This window comes from Varroa jacobsoni, unplaced genomic scaffold, assembly GCF_002532875.2.
Source record: "Varroa jacobsoni isolate VJ856 unplaced genomic scaffold, vjacob_1.0 scaffold_480, whole genome shotgun sequence".
Taxonomy (NCBI): Eukaryota; Metazoa; Arthropoda; class Arachnida; order Mesostigmata; family Varroidae; genus Varroa; species Varroa jacobsoni.
The window spans coordinates 30,365-51,753 of record NW_019213382.1 but is presented as its reverse complement, the minus strand read 5'-3'; the positions used below and the strand labels follow the sequence as shown (position 1 = coordinate 51,753).

Here is a 21,389-nt window from a genome sequence, read left to right as displayed (position 1 = left end):
TATACCTAAATAGAAACCTCTATTACAAAATTTAACCTTACGATTTCAGTGAATCCCGTGGTCACTTATTGTCAATCAGAGTTCCGAATCATTGAATTTATACTAGCGTTCTTAGCTAGACTAGAATTTTCATCGCCTTTTCTGTATAAAGAATGAAAATTATGTTTACCTCAGATCTCAGATGTCGCTTTGCTCCCAACGTGTAACTACTGCAAATCGATGTGTGACTGTTAGGGAAAGCAGTGAAGATGCGTTCGACCCACACATTACTTAGGCTAACAAAGCCAGTTGTTGACATTTCAAAGTTCCAAGCAGATTGGATTCATATCTAGTGCTCGCTAAGAGACTTTTTGCGCGCGCTAAGACACATCGATAGGAGAAGATAGCAACCTATTTTTAGCGCAGACTGCAGTGGAAAACGTCTGGTCACAGCGGCGGCCTTGGTCGCTTATACGTTATTGGTACCCATATAACCTTTATCCAAAGAACGCGCACCTTGAAAATGTACCAACAAGTAAACAGGAGTCACGAATCGACGAGCAAAGAAGCAGGATACGCTAAAATGGAGAATAACTATGTCAAAAACTCACAGGCTATCCGAATAGACACTTTTCGAGCCACAGACGAATTCTGCTAGCTTGTGGCTATCACGTAGCTGTGTATACACTCAAAAACATCTTACATGTTTATCTGTAGCAGGTCACACTGGTACCATTACCGAATGATGAATATGAGTACATATATATTATATACAGTTTCATGAGACACTTGCCTAGTGCGCACCCCACAAGATTTCTAGTCCCTATTGTTTCTTTCTGTTATCCGTGCAGCATTGCCTATTTTTCTACATTAGTCGGTATGGCGAGCCGTGAGCGAAAACATTATTCAATTATACTCTATTGTATTATGCCTTCTAAATACTATTACCGTTCCGGAAACGGGCTGGCTCTTCTACAGGGCTCTCCAATTGTAACAGTCCGCGTATAGACACTTCCACCGTTAAGGTATTTGCTACTAAATCTCAGCAAAATATAGCAGTCTACCTCACTGCGGGCTCTACACCCACGTGTGTTTAACCGCCTATCCAAGTTTGGCCGTCATAGTTTTTTCGTTACTACAAAAATCGACCAGAAGCCGCAGTCAGGACCCGCCTATCTGTCGGCCGACCGTCAAGGCCGCCTGTCTTCCTGCCTACACTCCGTGCTACGCTTCGTCAGCTTTCTTTTCATATCTCGACGGCGCAAGTCGACGATGTTGGCCACTGCTGCTGCCCAAACATTGCGGCAGACCTTAACTGTGAGTTGGGGCAAGGGACGACGGCGACCACGGCCACCTTTTCCATCGGTTGAATCCTATTAGAAGTGGATGGTCCTGGACACTACACGCCAATCAACCAAAAAAAAACTTGAAAGGCAGAAGCGGCTGAAGGCCTTCTTCTTCCTACTTCAAATTGAGGCAACCCCAGCCTTCTTCCCTTTTGCCCGTCACCATCACTGTCACCGCTGTTTATCGCTGCAAAAGTTGTCGTTCACGACCGTTGCCAACACTCGTGACGTGTGCATCGGCGCTTTCCTTCTCCTATTGGCCCCAGTTCCTCATCAGTTCCTGTGGTCCCCCAAACTAATTTTCCAGATTTTTACTCCACCGAAACCGTCACGTTCACTAATCTTGTTGTTTTAACTCCGACGCTCCTCTACTCACTATGGCAACCATTCCCCTTCACTCATGAATGACGCGTACCGTTCGAAATTACGGCTTGTTGTTGTTGTCCTTCTGCTCGCACCGAGTGCTGCAACATGGAAGAGTGGACAGTCATTGGAGCACTGGCAGTTTCCGAACGCAAGGCGCGTAGCACCGATAATAATTCGACACACTAAACAAGCTCAGGGAAATGTGTTAAAGTCAAAGGCATCATGCGAATGTAAGAAAGGATCGTTTAGATGCCTGTGTGAGGACCATGCCCAAAGCGAAAGCAGCGGAGACGTTTGGTAATGGCAACAAAAGCAAACGGTGGGGTGGGTAGAGAAGTATAATATGCGACGTAACGGGTTGCAGGTCATCACAAGGAGTAATTTCTTTAATATCTTCTTACAGTGTACCTATTGTTGCCAGAGTCATTAAATCTCAATAACATAACATTGCGGCTCATACGTGTTCCGGAACAAACGGTAATGACTGGCACACACAGTCACAAACGCCACACTGACCGCAACAGCTTGAGTTGGGAAGAAAATAAGAGTGATGAAAAAAGCAATGTGGGGTAATTCAGGTGACATTTTTGCGGGTCTATTTTAAAGCATTTCTCATTAATCTTTTCGAATCGTTCGTTGATTAGAACAATACTTGGACATCAACAAATGCGTCCTAAAGCGATTGTTAACATAATAAATAATAGGCCTTACCTAACTAAAAATTTGTAAGGAAGGAAAAGGCGGAAAGCGGATCTATGGGTGTGGAGAAGCGCTTATGACAGTCTGCTAGCAATTAGTTTGTTGTGTGTTTATAAAAAATATTTATTTACATGATCTTTGTAGCGGCTTCCATTATATGGTTGTCATAATGATGTGCCAAATGTCCAACTGTCCAGAGACAGAACATGCCACTAACGATCAACAAATTATCAATAGCTCATAATACATTATGCCAATTGGTCAGCCATTACTTCGTGTTACATTCAGCGTAATATTACGTAACGGATTAGTCTACGTTTGCTGCAGCTAGACAGCAGCCGGTGCATTTCGACGGATCGCAGAGGCTGGCCTGGCTGAGAGAAACGCCGGTGATTCTGAGGTCACGCAACCTCACGTAGTAAAATTTGTCGCGTTGCTATGTCATGTCACGTATAACGATCAATCGATTTTGTTAATCAGGCAAACGAGCAGAGCTCCTTAGGAAAATTAGGACAAGTTGGCGGAAGTGTCTCGTAGCACTAACAAGTGCTTGGTCGAGCGAGCTTTTCTGATCCTGGCGTTATCACGTTTCGTTAATTGAAGTTGAGTAGGACGACGTAACACAATCATTTGACATTAATTGTACTTAAGTACCGGTACTATGTGCAATATATACAGTAACAAAGTCGACCGTTTAATGGTTGGCATTCGATGATAACCTAATTGCTTGTTAATCAGCCAGAAGAGAAAATTGACCAATAATACAATTAGGGGACACGGATTTTGCAGAGTTCTAGGGGAGTTGAGATTCATCATTCCACCTCACGGCCAATATCTTGTTACAAAACTGTATTTAAAACATCTCTAGGCTTACCCACATGCCCGGTCCTTACCACCCTCACGTGCTTGGCGTGACATCTCGAATGAGCAGTAATAGCCCCCATGTCTGATGTGAACGAGTCTAACATAATCGCTATAAGAAGTATCAGACAGGCTCAGCGACCTTATCGACAAGGGGGCAATTATATGTATATGTATATTTTGTTATGACCGGCATTTACTAGAACGCACGGAAGTTAACAACCATTGATTATAAGGAAAGTGAGACAGGAACCTGTGATGATTGCACGATCACCTACCTATATGCGCCGACAGTCAGCGGGTGCCAGAACCCGTTTATTCAACGACCTATCCGTTTTACCTGTACCCTGGTCCACATCATAGACGTTGCATAAAACAAAAAAAAAAATATATATATATATATATATATATAAACAGAGCACATATATACTTTTGTGTCACACCCAAATGTGACCTGCCGGAGAGCAAGGCCAGTTTTATTGAGAGGGTAAGGTTCTAAGGCGATCCAGCGAGAATTGCGTCGCTAATTGGTGCGCTAATGTAAAGATGTTTGCAAGCTATTTATGTAATTTTTGAAAGAATATTAATATAACCTATATAGTAGATTATAATAGAGAATAGTAAGTTACGGATACTGCAAATGTATATTTACGGTATCAATAGTCAGTCTCGGTACCGCAATAGACAAAGGATAATTTTATAATTACTTATAGTCGAGGATTAGAAGCTTTTTGATTATTTGGAAAAGTAATTGGACAGATTTTTATCTATACTCAGTAAACGTATATATTAAACGGATGTAACTCAAGTAAGCTTTCTTACACTGTCGAGATATTTTTGTCCCACATACATATGTTTATATAAACGTATACTGGATAGATAGTATCAACTGTCCGGGGTGTGTATTGTGGTTGACAACTTCAGCTTTTTCTAGCCCGATAAATTGTTATCAAGCAATCAGTATAGGCAGAACCAATCAACAAACAGGGATGCATACAGGGTCATGCGCCAAGTTGCTCTTTGTGTTTCAGGTTGGGGTCTACTATTTTCGACGGCTTATTGACCTCTGTCACTAGTGGTCACACAACCTCTATGATTTTTGTCCTTTGAACAGCGTCCTCAGAGAAAAAAATCCTGCATGAAATGCCGTTGAAGCTTTTGCTGATTATGCCAAGGGTCAGAAAAATTGCGAGAACATTTCAATTAATGCTATTCTTGATTGAAGATAACTCATCCTGTATAATTTACCAAAGAGCAGATGTAATCGTCACAGCGGTTGCCATTGCACATAAGTCTTATGCCTACGTAGAGTCTAGAAGAACCTCATGTCTGGACAAGTCTTTCCCGAAAGAAAGCTTTTTTCCTCATCAAAATAAACAAGAAAAAAAAAACACGCGAGCCCATCGTACGCTGCATGCTCATAGGTCGTACCAGAAACAAAATTGCGCGTTCCATATGCTATGCTTTAAATGTAATAACATTAAGCAGGAAATTACAACAATTAAACGTTTAAGAAAACGAATTATCAGTAGCGAGTCAACTGAACCCCTCAAAATGTTCCAGTAGTATCGGGGTAGTAGTATGTTCATATCGGGGCGACAAGAATCCTGGGCTATTTTTTTATCAATTTGATCTTCGTTGCATTATAACTGTTCACAATTGCGCTCACAGATTTGCCCTCTCCGAGTAGGTAGAGCTGTCAACGATGCTAAAAATACGACCAGAACACATAGCTAAGCCAAACAGACGGAAAATAAACGACGGAACGCCACTATCCAGCCGAAAGTATTAGCGAAAAAAATACGCGCAACGTTGCGTCGAGCAAAAATAGCCATTCGTTTACTGAACTACTGATAACATGACCGTGTGTCTCGATAAACGTGATAACGTTCCCTAAATCGATTTAGTCCGACTGATAAAATATTGCGCAAGAGGGCCCATTCAGATTCACGTTGGTTTATGTAACACATAGCAGGCCGCTATCTTATCATTGTATTCTGTTATAGATAAAATACAATGACACCTCATTTGGCATCGAAGCACACCTTAATATGCCTTCATGGATTTTAGGCATTATGCTAGGTTTATCGCATGAAAAAAGAGATTGGACAGTTTGACACACCTTAATAGTGCTGAGATCGAGATGAGGCAGAAACGTCCAACTGAATCCCCGCCCGTCCATGATTAGAGTAAATCCATCAACCTGCACCGCGGGGTCGTCGAGCAGCAGCTCGAGAAACCAAAACAATGCCGCAAGAGCATCCGCGCACACCAAACCATCGGAGCCCGGCTTCCATAGTCCTTTACGATAGATCATTACGGTAGTCCCGTCAAAATTTCGTCGTGACAACACACCGCTCAACATCTTACTCCAGTAGAATTTCCAGTCGGACGGTGCCTTGTTTAATGGCCAAATCTTGTCGGGATAGTGACCCCAGAGCGAATAGAAGTTGATAAAACATTTCACCGCACGAGGTACATCAAATTTACTGTAGCGCAAGTAACGCAGGAAGTATTCATCGTCCTTTCGAATCCTGATCGGTGGCTTTCGCCCAAGCTCATCGGCAAGCAGCTTGCGAAAGCTGGCCAGAGCTCGTTCTCTGATTTCGGCAGTTTCGCCAAGATGTTGTCGGGCACGAATTTCCCAGCCTGAAGTAGTCATCTTCTCTGTTGCTGCTAGTCGAAAGTAGCTCATTAAGTGTCGTGCGGCCGTCACGGACTACACACGTGCGTAGGCCAAACGCCACAGAAGACAGGACATCAACAGAATATGCGAGCGTCGTGCTTCATATGCCAAATGCCCGGTGACACCTGCTAGAGGCGTTCGAGAGCACAAACGGTAACGAGCGGCCCGCCGCAATAGACAACCTCTCACTGGGCAACTGCTCCTGTTCCTGCCGCTACCGTTTTTACTACCGAAGCATTAACAGTGATGATCGCTTGTGTACGTCACAAAACTCCGCCGCACCTTTACAGACTGCCGGATCAGGTCTCGCTCTACTGTGACCAGCTGTGTTGAACGTTTTCTGGCGTCTGACCACTCGTTGTGACAGATGTCGATCAGGAGATGTCTCTGAGTCACGGACGAGCAAATCTTCCGAGAAAAAATTTCATTGGACTCAACAGATCACCTGTGCTACCGCTGCTAACATGAGAGTAGTGATCGCAATCGAGGATTCTGATGATTTCTTTATTACACGCGCTCGGTTAAACAAGCGCGAGCTGTCGGATATGACCGACAGGCCGGGTTCCCTTCTCTCTTACACATCAGTATGACGAAAGCATTGGATCGTGTTTATTATATGTAATACGATTAACCCTCTCTCCAATTTCCTCTCGGCCAGGAAGCCCCCGGAAATTCGTTAAAGACCAGAATTAGTACTGATGAAATCGACAGACTACATTTAATTACATACATTTAATCTACATGTATTATTGCTGGTGTTACATAATGTTATACCACATAATACGTTGCCGTTGAATGAAGAATATATGATAATAACATTAGATAAAAGTTGTATATATAGGCGTCTTACAGACAAAAAAAAAATAGCACAACTCAACGAAGCCAACCTGTATCAGTACTAGAGTTATAAGTAAGAAGTTACAAAAGTAAGAAGTTGGTATAAGCCCATTGCAGTCAGCTACTACGACCACAATATATGGCTTTCGGAAACGCTTAGATGCCTTCCCAATAGGGCAATAAATCTATAGGGTTTTTGTAGCTACTTTCTATACGTCTACATTTATTTGAAAGCTTTAGTGTAAACTATTGCATTTAAAAATTTACCAGTAAGTGTTCTTTACATTCGAATTATATATAAGAACATTTATTTGTTTTACTATATTATATAAGCTACTATAAAATATGTATAATATAATATATACTATATTATTTATAGGCATGCGTTGGATTGGATAAGGCGGTTGCTTGCATAGTTTTCCGAGAACTTTTCGTTCTCGAGCTTCGAATCGGCGCAACTGTCACGTGACCAAAACTCAATCTACACGATGCAGTATTTTTTGTCGTGTCTAAATGGAAGAATCGGACTCTACTAAGTAGTTTCGATGCCTGCACTATTACAGTCAATCGAAGCTTATCTTCACTACGCGATCCATAGTCACGCTCTGCTCCGGCGAAATCTCGTACTCCTGAAGCCGGTTTGTCGGTGGCAATATTTTCTAAAAAATTCTCCGATCGCTCATTAAAAACAAAGTGAGGGTCTCTAAGTTCCAAACGACATGCTGAACTTTGAAAGATTAGTCTCTACGAGCTACTGATGAAGTGACAAATTTGCTTTTCGAAACGACACTTAAATCTATTACACCTTTACACGACGTTGACTGTATACTGATGCTCCTATAAGGTGATGTCATTGAGACAACAACAGTGAAAGTTACGACTGCCCGACTGACGTTACTGAGACCATAGAAACCACAGGACATAATGAGGTAATCCTCCCAGTGCATTCCGGTAATGTTGTACAAGAGTGTTGCGTATCTACTCCGGAACAGAATCGTTAGCTTTTAGACTGAATTCAGACAATAAACTATTGTCAATTATCCTGCACAGCTACGACAGAAGACATTTACAGATTTCTATATACACCTCTTCATGTCATTACATGTGAACAAAACCGCAATAGCTCACGCTTACAGCCTAGCTGCCGCGGCCACCTCCGTCCCCGGGTAGTCCGCTCTGAGCTACTCGTGGAAGAATGATGATTGGCTAAGCGAAAGTAGACCTAAATCTAGAGCACAAAGGTCTTCGGAAGAAGCTGGCAGGATTTGCTGACAGAGCAGGTTTCTGTCGCTTGACAGCAAAAGTTCATAGTGGAAATCGATAGAAGGCGGTACATGGGGTATGCCCGACCCGTACGATCCGCACTTGGAGGCGTTATATTGCGAGAAGCAGCAGCTGGCGAAGTAAACGTTCGTATCGGCACCTTCACTATTCGATGCTGCGTGTGTAGAAAAAGTCAGTCCTGGCAACTCAATTCAGCCATTCGGAATGTCTTGTTGCCGTTACTACCGCTTCTATCGATGCAATTCGGACTATCGCCGCGGTTATGTCTGCTGCTCTTTCCACCGATGCTGCTACCGCTGTCATTTAAACACTGCACTGCATGGCAGCTCGTGACGGCTTGGAGCTTACCCCTGCCAGAGCTTCTCGAGTACACTATGGCGAACTGCGCATCACTAATGAACAGTCTGATATCATCAAGGTAATTTCATCGTAAGTTCCCTGCAGACATGCAGTCACAGCGTGTCTTGGAGAATTGGGGCGCGCGAGATAGAAAGGGCGGGCAAAAGGGGGCAACAAAACACGAGCAAACAGAAGGTGTAGAATCTTACACCCCCACTCACAAGAAGTGGGGGTGTAAGAGGCGAGAAGGGAGAGAGTTGGGCCCACTTACGTATGACGCGACAGCTGACGCGATAACGGAGCGTTCGCCTCTGCCGATAGAGCCAGCCATCCAGGGGCGAGTGGCGCTCAGCTTTAGGTCTAAACACCGCGCTAGGGTGTCCTCAATTAAGATAAGAGACGTCCACAGAACGTATTAAAGCTCTGTCAATGTAACGAAATTAAGTATATTTAATTGCGGTTCCCTTTATTCTCTCTGACCCAGCCGCAGCTCCTGGGAGTCTCTTTCTTTTGTAGACTTCACTGGCAAGCAAACAACAAGTAAATGAGTTTATTATCGGGTTAGTCAGAGTTTGTTGATGTAATGGTGCAGAGAATCTTTGAATCTTCGATATAAAGTAATCGCTGCAATATAGAGATCTGTGGTTTGGTTCATGAGTGGAAAATAATTGCACGGGAAGCGGAGTTGCCAAAGAAACTTTTTAGAAATTTTTGGTAACCTAATAACAAGAGAATGCCTAATCATTTGCTGTTTAAGTCTAGGTTTTTCCGCTAACGCTTGTAGATATCAGAACTAGTTCAGAAATTTGGATATTTATTCGATCAGTGGGATAGTAAAATGATCGGCTCCTTAAAGCTGTGTACAGCCGTCTTCAGATCATGCGCAGAGTGACTCGTATTCGTTCTTTGTTGTTCTAATACCAGCTAACAATGGCAGGACGCAGAAAACGATATCTTACTATGCAATGTGGGTATTGTTATCATTTATGTCTCGCAACGATTTCCCGCAACAACATTTTTAGGTACTTTTGTCAAGCTTAAACAAATAGGTGGTTTTACCGGTAGACTGAACTGGATAATTTTTATAGATTCCATTGTGAAATGTATAAAGATAATCTTTGCTACAAACAACAGCGTATTCTGGTTGTCCGGCTGGCGGCAGACTATTACCGCTTAGCTACGCTGACAATGTTTATTATATTGTGCCCCACTGTGTTTGCACCGCAATGAATCTTTATTTCGATGGCTTACGTTACTTCTGTTTGCGATTTCGTTTACTTCTGTTCAAGCTTGTGTTAGTAAAAAAAAGATATTAAACAAATATAAGTTTGCTTTAATCGGTTGAGCTTAGTAAACACTTCTCGCCGATGTAACATATTTGCTTGCCAACGTTGTGGTCTAGGTTCGAATCCCAGCGTAGTCGCACATCACTGAGCCAGTCCTATAGTGGAATGCCCAACACCGATACCGGACATGGGATATATCTAAGCGATTTTATCCATCTGATCATTTGACTTTTATCTACTAAACAGTCTAGTGTAATGCTTGCTGGCAATTCCAATTACGGAGCCGTCTAAGAAACAACTCAAATAATTAAGTGTTGTGCAGGCTATATGACTCAGGCGTATACGTATAGGTTAAGCTGAGTGCTATGAGTGTCACTAGTTGAAAAATAGGAGCTGTTTTTGCATCTACGCGAAAAAGCACATATGGAGAGCTAATACGACTCGACTAAATCACTCCAGACCGCATTATTAACATAGCAACTGATAAACACGGAACGAAAGAAAGTGTGATTGAACTGTGAAGGTTCTGTACACGAACAACGAGCGACAGGATACGATGATATGCGCTAGGTTGCGTAGAACGCATTTTAAGGAGTATAAAGGCTCAAATTTAGTGTGTGCAGAGGAGCAGGTAACAAGGAAATCATATAAAGAAAAATTAGAAAAACACTATCGTATTGTATAACTTATATAGCAAACGGCTATTCCACAATATGACAGACCCCAATTGATTGACCCCAGATCCTGAAACGTCCCGCTTCCTATATGCTAGCAGGCGTCCAACTAGGATAACCAAAATCTGGGAAACTAGCTAGAAGCTTACATGTGTCGGTAAGTGAACAGGACGGACCCGTAGCCTTCTAAATAGCTGCAATTGTACAGCGCCATCTCGATCCTACATAAAAGACGTTTACTTTTGTGCTACGTGGAAAAATAAGCGAAGTTCACCAGGTTTTCTAGCAGAACAAAAAACGTATCTAAGTACGAAACAAGTAAAGAAAATCTTTACCTTTATATGACTGAAGCTGAGTTGGCGCATATGCCAAAACGAAAAGCCGGCCATGTCAACGATTGCCACAAGTCCGCGTACCTAAAATTTTCACAGACAGTTCATTACGCTAATGAAATGAGAGTTATAGGTGGCTGGACTTAGATGTTAGGTACCCTCCTTTAGCTACGCAGATATGATTTATAGCGCTCTGTGAACGTTCAAGCCCTTCACCCGCATGGTTCTGCTATGCAGGATACAGACCTCTGCATTAGATAATAAACGTATATTGAGTTCGTAACTAACCTGAGATTCATCGTCATCCAAGGCTTGCTCCAGAAGGAATATATCAGGAACATATGTGTCTTTCAACGTGAATCCGCTATCAGCGTTCCAGTGGCCCACGCGTGCAATAAACACTTTCCTGATATTTAAATGGTAATGTAAAGGCATGTCATTAACTGTTACGTCTTATTCTAAAAAAATACATTTTAAATATTAGCAATTTCTCTGTGAAGAAATGAGTTACACAGCTGAGCAAGCCGTCAAGGCATGCACGAACAATATCAGTGATTGGTTTCAATCATTGTTATTCCTCGATTATTTCTCTGATAAAATATTGGTGCACACGTTCATGAGCGAAGCGTGGCCACTGTTTTAGTAGCACGTTCGCCTTTGAAATGAGGACGAAACGCAGAAGCTTCTTAGACAGCCTATTTGTCCTGTTTTTTTTTCCGTTCCGAGACGGCCATAGTACTAGCAAAGCCCATAAAAAGACTACACTCCGTGTTGCCATATGTATGCTATGGTCGGCTCGCGCGTGTCCGTGGCTGGTGTAACACACGCACATGTACACCCTCTTCGTATGCTAGTGTACCTTCTTACTTTGGATCGCGATGTGCGTGTCTCCTCCCATGACAGAGTCCGCGCTGCTGAGTAACAGGAAACAGCAATGGCAGCGTTGCGTGTCCCTTCATGTCATGTTCTTCTCTGTGGCCTCGCAGCTTTTCCCTGCTACGTGTGACATCTTGCTTGTCATGCTGTACTTATAATGAAGCAGAGCGCCACTGTCCCTTGGGGCTGTTTCGGCAGGCCGTAGCTGCCAGCTACGATTTTCGCGTCAGAGGCCGTTGCCTTTACTGTCGCCTATGCTTCCTTCAATGAACAACTTCCCCCCTGCGGTCGTACAGCAATAGCTGGCCAACTTACTCTATCGATAACTGAACAGTCAACTGCAGCTATTCGTCCCTAGTAATACACGTTTTATTCAGCGTTCCGTTTACTCAAAGCAAAGAGGCTAGCATTTCGAAAAACGTTCTCTACAGACGCTAGCGTATCTCTTATGCAGTCATCTCGTTTCAAGTAATGCCTAAAGGCTTAAATGCCGGACGTAAAACAAAAAAAAAATATCTTTTCTGTCGGTATCCACACTAGATATATTAAATGTGCGCGCCACAGGAGGGGGGAGGGGCAATCTTCAACTACAGGCGCGAGCCTTCGACATTTTATATAAATAAAATTTTACATAAACTGGAGAGTCCTGGTCACCTGATGGTGACTGGCTTTTAGTTTGATAGCATGCACCTGCTGTATCTGGCACCAAAACCTAGTTCTATGACAAAGATACACACGCATATAACTGGGTAGCGTCTGTAGACGACAATCATTATAGGGTAGCAAGCGCTACCCTATAATGATTGTCGTCTACAGACCCCTTAACCCTACCCCATCGATTATATCGGATTGACTGGTGTAACTTATCTACTCAGATTGTTAAGTGCCGTGAAAATTTAAATGCCGTTCGCCTAAATGGCGCAACTGATTGAGACTTCTATACCGGCGTATATATATAAAACTAATCGTTTAGTCAATGAGCGGTGGTCTCTGTAGAAGCACAATATCTGTATAATGTAAACCAGCAGAGTCGAGTTCTGAGACAGTAATTAATGCTGTCAAAATAAGTCAACAATACCTCTTCTCTGAGTCAGATTGTGGCAGTATAGTCGTCACTTGGCCATCATAAATATGTTTGAAATCGAGAGGCCCGCATCCGGGGCGGACCATTTTTGCATATATTTCGTAATACTTCTTTATACGCTTAAAAGCTGCAGACACTTGAAATTTATCTACTCGAAGAAAGCGCAAGAGGAACTTATTATTCTCTTCCTCGGAATAGCTTATCCGCGCTTCACGAAGCAGTAACTGAAGTTCCTTGAGACTAGACTCCACAACATATGACGTTTCGCCCAGTTCAAGTTTTGCAAGGGTACGCCAATCCATTGTGTGTGTAGCTATGCGCTTAATGTGCCGAACAGCTGAAATGGAAGACATGTTGATTATAAAAGACAGTTTTAAATTAAGATGCGCTTATACATAGCCTTATATACAATTCATCTATTATGTTGACCTTAGCAGTTACGGGCACCTAGTTATTTATGCTGAACTCATTCGGATCACTTGGAGGCAGACGGCTTCGACATAGAACTATTGTTACAATGAACTAACCTCGACCAAATTTTTTCTTAATTTTTTAAATTTATCTAGGAGAAAGGTAAAGTGCTTCCTGAACAACATTTTTACGGCTGACTCTGTTTGGCATTATTTTCTATGTGATATGGACTCCCTTTGAGGACGTAGAGAAGTGGTTCGAACGTACCTGTGTTACTTTAATTCCATACTTATTTTTGGTTATATAGGTCAGTTGAGAAAGAACTTCGATAACGTTTAAGTTTCGCTTTTCTCTATTGGAAGCGCTTGGCGCGCTCCTTTCATTAGGCGATCCGCATTTGCGCCCGGGATAACTCTTTGCATTGTTTCATTAGCGGCAATGTTCTCTGCAATGAAATCGTAGAACTAAAAAATCGTCATAAAACCGCTAGGAAAAGTGTCGTCGAAGCATTGAAAATTTTGCACACACTTATGAACACATGAGCGGTACCTGTTCGCGTTTACAGAAACTCGGCACTTTGAAAGTTACAGCTTCAAACGATACGATACATCAAATGGTGATGAGTTAAAAAAGCATGTCATTGTTCGCGAAACAGAAGAAGAAGTCCTTTCTGAATAGAATAGGTATCATTGCTAAGATAAAGGATGTTCTACAGTAACCCTTAGAGTCGGAAGGGATGACTAAATTTCTTCGGAGGTCATCCCAAAGGATTTACAAGTCCTTGACACGCCGTAGGTCGGCTCGAGAAAGTTCAGATTGTGACGAAAATGAACCGAAGCATAGCTAACAAAATGATTGTTATAACGTATAACGACTTTTATCCGTCGAGGAATACGTCTGCAATTAATTACTTCTCCAATAATTTCAGTGTAGATATTTAGCTCATCCGAAAAAATGAGCGGGAGTTAAAGTTACCTAGACAAATGAAATCGCTCCCTGACCAGCTGGACAATTCAATGTTTGCATACGCCGAGGATGTTCTCTCTAGTCCCTGTGTAAGGCAGATGATTCATATTACAAGTAAGCGTCGTTCGTAAATTTGATGTGCTACACGAGTTCAACTTCCTCGACAGGGCTACAGCCCGGTGTTAACCGATCCAAACGCGATCAAAGGTACTTTGATATATAAAGGTCTCTTCTTGGAGGTCCTTAGTGCTATGGCGCAAACTATGCTGCTAGTGCTATGGCATGTTTCAATAGTTCAGGCTGATGCACAGTAATGCGTTAGGTCCACCGTTGAGAGCCCTGTATCGGAAACCTTTATTGAATATTTGACAGAATCGTTCTCGAATTTGCGAAACACAAGGGCGCCTTCCCTAGATGAGCAGGTTTTTTTTTCCAAGTGAATATAACTGTTCTCGATCGTTAAATATACTATTGCAACAGGCGTTATATTTCTACGGCTCTTTATTTTCCGGACTAGATAAAATACGCTCGAAGGTATCTGTTGATTAGCTTGGTGTCGACGCGTGTATAGGAGCCGCCTTAGCTTTCGTCCTATAACGAGTGCTTCGTTACGCAGACATCGTTTGCTCACGTTGTGCATTGGCGGGTCGATAGGTGTACAAACGATGCCTCGATCTTTATAAGGTCTGTTTTTATATTGAGCAGTCCGTTTATGCCATAAATATCCCTTTACGGTCATTCATGAAGTCACCCCGCTGTTCATTCTCTATTTCGCTATGAGTTGTGACAGCTTTAACATTTGATGGCTTCCGTACGTGGACACTATATTACACCTTTATTTCTCTATTTATTACTACTACTACTACTATTAGACGATTCGAACTCGTATCAAGGGACGCATCTCAAGGAGTTCAATATTTTTACTTTTTATTATTATTATTTCTTTCATTAGAAGCATAAGCCGGTTGAAGGTCGGTGTAGCTTTCTGTGCCCTTTACGTAATCTACATTAATTTACGTTTTCAATGTCCTACCATATATCGGGGTTGAAAACCATACGATCCTACCATAACGAAAGTCCTATTTGAGCAAAAAGCTTCCTCACGAAAGACTGAGATGTTTCCGGTGATTTCACCGTCACAAAATTGTCACTCACTTGCGAACGTTAGAGACGAGCGATTGCTGATGCTGTTGTAACAACAGGAGTCACTATAGCAATAGGCTGGAGAGTAATGGTATGGTCTTCTTCATTCCACCTGTCCGCGGATTTATCCCATCCTCGTCACAATATAATAAAAATAATAAATAAATGATCGCATATTTACTGCATCAAAAGCCGCTTTAGCTTGCTGTCGAGCTCCCAAACAGAATCGTTTGTTGTTCCGATACGTTCGATTAGATATGATCCAGTTGTTTCTCACCAGCAGTTACTCAAACACGTTTTCTATTTAGGGCAACAGATATACCGTCAAAACTGAGTAGTCAACCCATCCGATTGACCTTCCGAAAGAACCTGGCTGGAATAGTCGGCGTTGAAGAGGTGCGCGATAGACGATAATCACTGGCTTACAATGGGAAATGAATGTATCAGTTATCCTCGCTCAGTGGAAAGTTTGATGAGACTGTTGTATCAGCTACTTGCTAGGCGGGCCGCTGGGCCTCGATGTGAAAGGGGCCAAATCAAAATATTGAAAGTAGCGGGCTTAGGGTAAGCTAAGCGTGGGTCTAAACAGTGTCCTTAAAAATCCCTCATAGAAGTCAGCTTGTAAGCGAATCGATCGCGTTGTCGCTGCGTGCTAATCTAACATCGCCAGCATTTCGTAATGCGCAGTAAGCGTAAAAAGACGATGAAAATATCGTTTACAGCCACTGAGCATAACTAAAAGGGAAAAGCGAAGGTACGGTGTGTATGCCGCGGAGTCCATTAGATTAGAATAAGGAGAAAAAAAGAGAAGAATGAGGAGGCTCGTCAAAGGCATCGTTGCTAGCTCCGTAATGGAAGAAAGTATCGCGTCAAAAACAACGCTGTCGTCCATAGAAGATCCAGTTGATGGGTGACAACGATTGAATAATAGGAATACCGACAAAATTCTCGTTATATACTGTTACCGGAGTGACCTTCAGCTCGTGGAAGCGATTTATTCTGTGTAAGGGTCTGCGGCAGAAGCGCTAGTCGCTCGGCCTTTCTGTAGGAAGCCGCGTGTATGTAATTTGCTTTAGCAGACCCGTTTTCTCGACCAAACGGTATGCAATCGCTAGCCGATGTTTAGACCATTTTCTATGAGACCCACTAGTCAATTGAAATTGTTGGAACTATGCTGCAAAGCTTCGAGGCTTGCGCGTAATACAAATAGGCCAAAGCCAAACCTTTATAGATGCTATAGGCTCCACAGTCATCTGTTTGCCATGAGAATAGCCTTTTTAATGAATTTATTATGGAATACAATTACCGGAGTCTTACCAATTCTTCACATCCTTTTAAGGATACTACGAATGCCTATATTGATTCATAAAATAAAGGGGTCCAGAGATAGGCATATGTACGGTTTGTGTTGTTGAAATGAAGCCAGTCAACTCTATCATGTCGGCGGATTTTGGAGAGTTAGGTTGAAGCCAACTTGGAGACATTTGACGCAATTTTCATCAATGGTTTAGAAGCGAGATCTGATGCATCGTGCTGGGCTAAATCTCAAACATTTCATAAAGCATGTTAATGGCACATGCCAACAATATAGACATTGGGAGGATTCGTTTAAACACCACGACAAAAGCCAAAAATGCAAGATGTCGGCCCCCGTACCTCTCGCAAGAAAAAAAAGCGCTCTTGGTCCACCTGAGCTACATGTCTGGTTGCACTACAAAGAATCTAAGGAAGATTAGAGGACTAAAAGCATAAAGCCAATGTGACAAAGAAGAATCGAGCCGGCCAGAACTCAAATTTAGAACTTTCTAATCCACAGCCAGGCATCGTGCCCATTTCTCTACGAGCTCAGTAACATCTAGTCTAGTTTATAATATTAATAACGACCACAATCGATTGTCAGACTATTTCAGGTTATCGGGAGATCGAAAGTAGAGCACAGAGTCACAATCCAAAATATCTGAGTATCGTAAGAAAAAAAAATAGGTCAACCTACCTAACACGAAACCGGTAAAAAAAACTCAAACTGTTCTAAAATACAATAGTCCGTATATGCACAGGAGCTGGCCGTACGGGTTAGCCCGACTATAGAAACGCTTCGAATTTTACGTCCATTGTTACCGCTAAACGTCGCTTGAGGTGACGGGCTGCCATCGGGAATTAAAGTGATTGGATTGAGACAGCTTATGGCGCCCCAGAGAAGCTGACGGTGTACGCCATAGCGTGAGCGATGATGTCGCTTTTCTGTACTCATTCGAAATAGTGCTCCGTAGAAATCGCTCGCTTGGAGCGCTTGAAGAATTCTTTAAAAAAGATGTGATAAAGCAGCGTCCATCAGTACAGAAGCGCAGGACGTCTTTCCGAAGAGCTGAGAACTTGCTTCGAAAGACCATTTAGTTAATAAGAAAAAAAATATATATATATATATATATGAAATATGAACCACCAACTAGGCCTCAGAGGCAAAAAGCAGGCGGATAACTAACTACTTCATTTTCTAACGCCGATATGGCTTCGAATGTATGCAGCAGCTGAAGTGTCGTCAAAAGCGTCTTCGCTGTCAGCGTCGCAGAAAAAAATAAGCGATCCGATGAAAGTATATCTACGTCCACTGCCATTGGTCAATAACGGTATTCTATTTTAATTTTTATGCTATGAACCTGCAAGTGGGCCCCTCTTGAAAATGAGGTTCGGTGATCTAGGAATTAAGTTATATTACGCAATCGGAGAATGAAAGTTAATATATATATATACTTTATATACTGTATAGAATAATGTTATAGTACCTGTTGATTTTTAAACTGCATAATAAAAATCTAATTTGGCAAAATTTCATGAATAAACGTCTAAATGCAACGAATTGTTGGACTAACCGCTTAACGTATCATGACAATTTGTGGCCATCTTAACCTTTTGGCACCAGACATATTTTTGGCCAGTTTATAAACAATCGTTTAAATACGAAAAAACATTTCAAGTCCTACACGTTTTAGCATTGTCATGTAAATAAAATAAATCAGCACACCAACATACTAAGCGTCTCTAACGTTCAGCAACAATTAGCAAGTTGTAACTTGAGGCACTTGTTGACCCTTGATTAACACACGTGTCCGGCTTGTTGTGACCAACACAAATGGCCTACGACGTGTCCTGTAAGCAAGCGAATCATCTTAGCTTCACTCCGATCCCTGTTAGCCTTTCGTGAATAAATACGATATACGTTGTCATCAGGACGAAAATCGCTCACAAATAGGCCACGGGAAACTATTCGAAAGCAACACGTTAAAAGCTGATGGTATCAGATGCATTTGTTATGTGATGGTTCCCTTAGTAGTAGATTAAACACACATACGTTCATGGAAAAAAATCTAACCGACTGGTAGTAATTGGTTGGAGGAAGGTTCATGGCCTGTGAATCGACCTCGTAATGGCCACGAAAAAGCCTCGTAATGGACGTAGCAAAATCCTTATTACGTTTCGAAATTAAGCAACGCCGGAAACTGGGCGCTAGATTTTGATTACAGACACACTATGATATAAATGACCTTTTCAGGCTCGTTAAAAACGTTGTCCATTTATCCACAAATATACCACGGCCTATTTAACTACATATGCACTTACGAGCAACAGACTTTAATATATCACAAAGCGAACGAGCATCGACGAAAAACAATTTTCTATATCTTCCTAGATTATAGAATTTATTAAATATCGGTCACAAATAAAGTTCTCGTTAATTGCATTCGAAAGAAGTATAGTGACGGTCCGTTTCCGGCTGGAAGAAGACGGCTACGGTGAACATACTGGCAACTGCTAAAAAATGTTCGCAGGTGTCACTTAAGTCAAGTCGATACCTCACGGTTGTCTATTCGTGAGTGAATACAGGACCAATTTTTGTTGACATGTATTTATCCGTCTACATGCTCAAGCCAATTTACTAAGCAAAAAAGGGCAACGTCCTACTAGGCTCAACAAGTGGTCAAAATCTCTAATGTGTCAAGATTAGTCGAGTTTGTTTTTTGTGAATAATTTCCACTTAGAGCTCGTCCCAAAAGATACAGTTAGGATTAATTAACAGTACAATGAACGTAAACTAGGGCGGACCTTAACTGTAGCCAGGCGCGTCCTCTGCGTACAACAAAAGTGATAACGGTAAGCAGAATATGTTATTGATTTTGTGCAGATAGAGAAGTATTGCTATACGTAGTCGCTTCCGCCATTTTTCATTAGGGCAGGAGCGAGTTTGAATCAGAGAAATGAAAATAGATAATACTTACCAGGCGACTGATTTCTAATGAGTCGCTCGCTGAATGTCATTAATGAAAGTAAAAATTGTACCTACGTAGTTCAAATATATTCTAAACTAACGTGCTCACGCGATGAACGACCATCAGCCGAAGTAGTATTACATATAAATTTCATTTTCCCACCCACCTACCGCTAAACTGTAGCATCGCAGCTGCTATCTATGTATTTGTCACATGTCTAAATCTCATCGTTACGATTATCGCCGAAATCTTTGGGCCCTCTGAGCTCTTTGCGGGCTGCGGCCTTAGAGAGAAAAGCGTAGCAAACACACGGCGTTCCGCTTTGGCGGTGCCGCCATCTCAGTCTTTTTTCCCCCACAGGGTCCGATGCTCCCGCCACCAACAATAACAACAGCAGCAGCAGCAGCACCGTTATTAACGACTACCGGGTAACGCATTGCATACGTTCTATTTAGTTGTTGGCTTGTTATGTTCCAAAATGCTCCACTGTGTGCCGTCTTCATCAGACAAAGCGGTCCTGCCCAGCCGCCCACCGGGATCGCGGCTGCCGGTACCGATCTTGACACTGTTATAAGCTAACCTTTTCTTCTGGTCTGTGCGGCGCTTTAGCTGACTAACCTAAGTGCGTGCACAGCCTATTCGTCCTTCGACTCTGGTCGTCGTACTGTGGTTTGCTCTTCTGGCAAGGTAAGTGCTGTTGGTGGAGAGCGACGCGCATGCAACTGTGGAAGCAGACTGGCAAGCTGGTGGTCCAAGGCGGAAGCGACTCATTTCTCTCTGAAACCGAGTGGTTGATTGAGAATCGCCGAAAGCCACTGCGTTTTGACAGAAGCTCTGAATAATTCGTTTTGCAGTTGTCCCAGGCCCGTGTCTTCGCCTCCGGTTTCGACTTTCGCACTGACCACCCGACATTACCTAAAGGATAAGCGCAAGGCTGGAGAGCAGCACCTCCTTGCTACCCTTTTATTTCTTTCCTTGTTAGATACATTGCAGAAGTTACCGCGTTGAAAAGTTCGCCATTGCCTGTCGGCAGACTCGCTGCCATAGCGGTAGCAACAGCACTAGCAATCGTACTGAAATACCACCATCGTCTACCCAGTATCTTCACAAATTCGACGAAAGGGGACGGGCTTTAAAGCAGGTCTCTGGCTTGGGAGATTCAGAATTGTTGCAGATAATCGACATTGCTGACGACTCCTGAAGGAATGAACTTTTCAGTGCCAGTTAACGAAAGAAGCAGGGGAGAGGATGACTCAATATAAACACAGACACAGCGAGCTGAACTAATGGGGAAAAAAAACATAACAGCAATAATAAAACTGTAGGCGTTTCGTATGTGCTGATGACGACTCGTGACGATTTGACCCAACCAAACGTATCGCACACCAGGAAGATGAAAATGAGATGCGGGTATGACTTCGATCGGCGGAAGCTGTACGTAACCGTGGGTTACATCTCAGTATGCTGTTGCCGAATTTCGTTTGACAGCTGTTTTTTGCAATGAAAGATTTTGTCAAGAAGATATTGATTGACAAGAAGATTTGTTGATGTATATAGGTGTTAGTAAACTGTATAGAGTATTTTTTGTCTGGTCGCCGAAGACTTGTTAAAAGCTACCGATCTCATCCCGACCTCAAACAATTTGGATGGAACATCAGCCGTCCAGAATAACTGCAGTGGAAATGTACATGTTTTAATTAATAAAAACTGATGAAAATTTTCAAAGGATGTACAGATTCTGCGTAAGGTGTTTGAATAAAGACGTTTACGTTAAAGCGTGTGCATATCTGAAAGAAAAAATATTTGCTCCACGTTTCTGGTTCGAAAAAATAGAACGGCCGAGTAGTTTTTTTTTTACATTTATAGGTACAGCCTAAATTTTTAGAAATAGTGAAACTCAGATGACTCAGACTGTCAAATCCGAATTATCGAGTCTTTCATCTGAAGTTGACAAA

The 21,389-nt window shown here is 42.4% G+C and overlaps 2 protein-coding genes across 10 annotated transcripts in view; one reads left to right on the top strand and one right to left on the bottom strand.

Annotated features, from left to right (window-relative positions):
* LOC111260808 (clavesin-2) overlaps positions 1–16,118 on the bottom strand; it is a 33,170-nt gene extending 17,052 nt beyond the window's left edge. Inside the window, exons 1-5 of one of the 9 annotated variants that reach the window (XM_022833828.2) lie at positions 14,036–16,118; positions 13,328–13,505; positions 12,644–12,986; positions 10,978–11,095; positions 10,693–10,773 (exon numbers count right to left, since the gene is read on the bottom strand). In XM_022833828.2, the coding sequence (XP_022689563.1) occupies positions 10,693–10,773; positions 10,978–11,095; positions 12,644–12,951 (507 nt within the window). In that variant the 5' untranslated portion in view covers positions 12,952–12,986; positions 13,328–13,505; positions 14,036–16,118. The other 8 variants (XM_022833833.2, XM_022833832.2, XM_086968467.1 and 5 more) reach the window with 8 other exon arrangements.
* Positions 1–21,389, top strand: part of LOC111260807 (metabotropic glutamate receptor 5) — a gene marked incomplete at its 5' end in the record, with an annotated part of 161,967 nt that overhangs the window by 110,861 nt on the left and 29,717 nt on the right.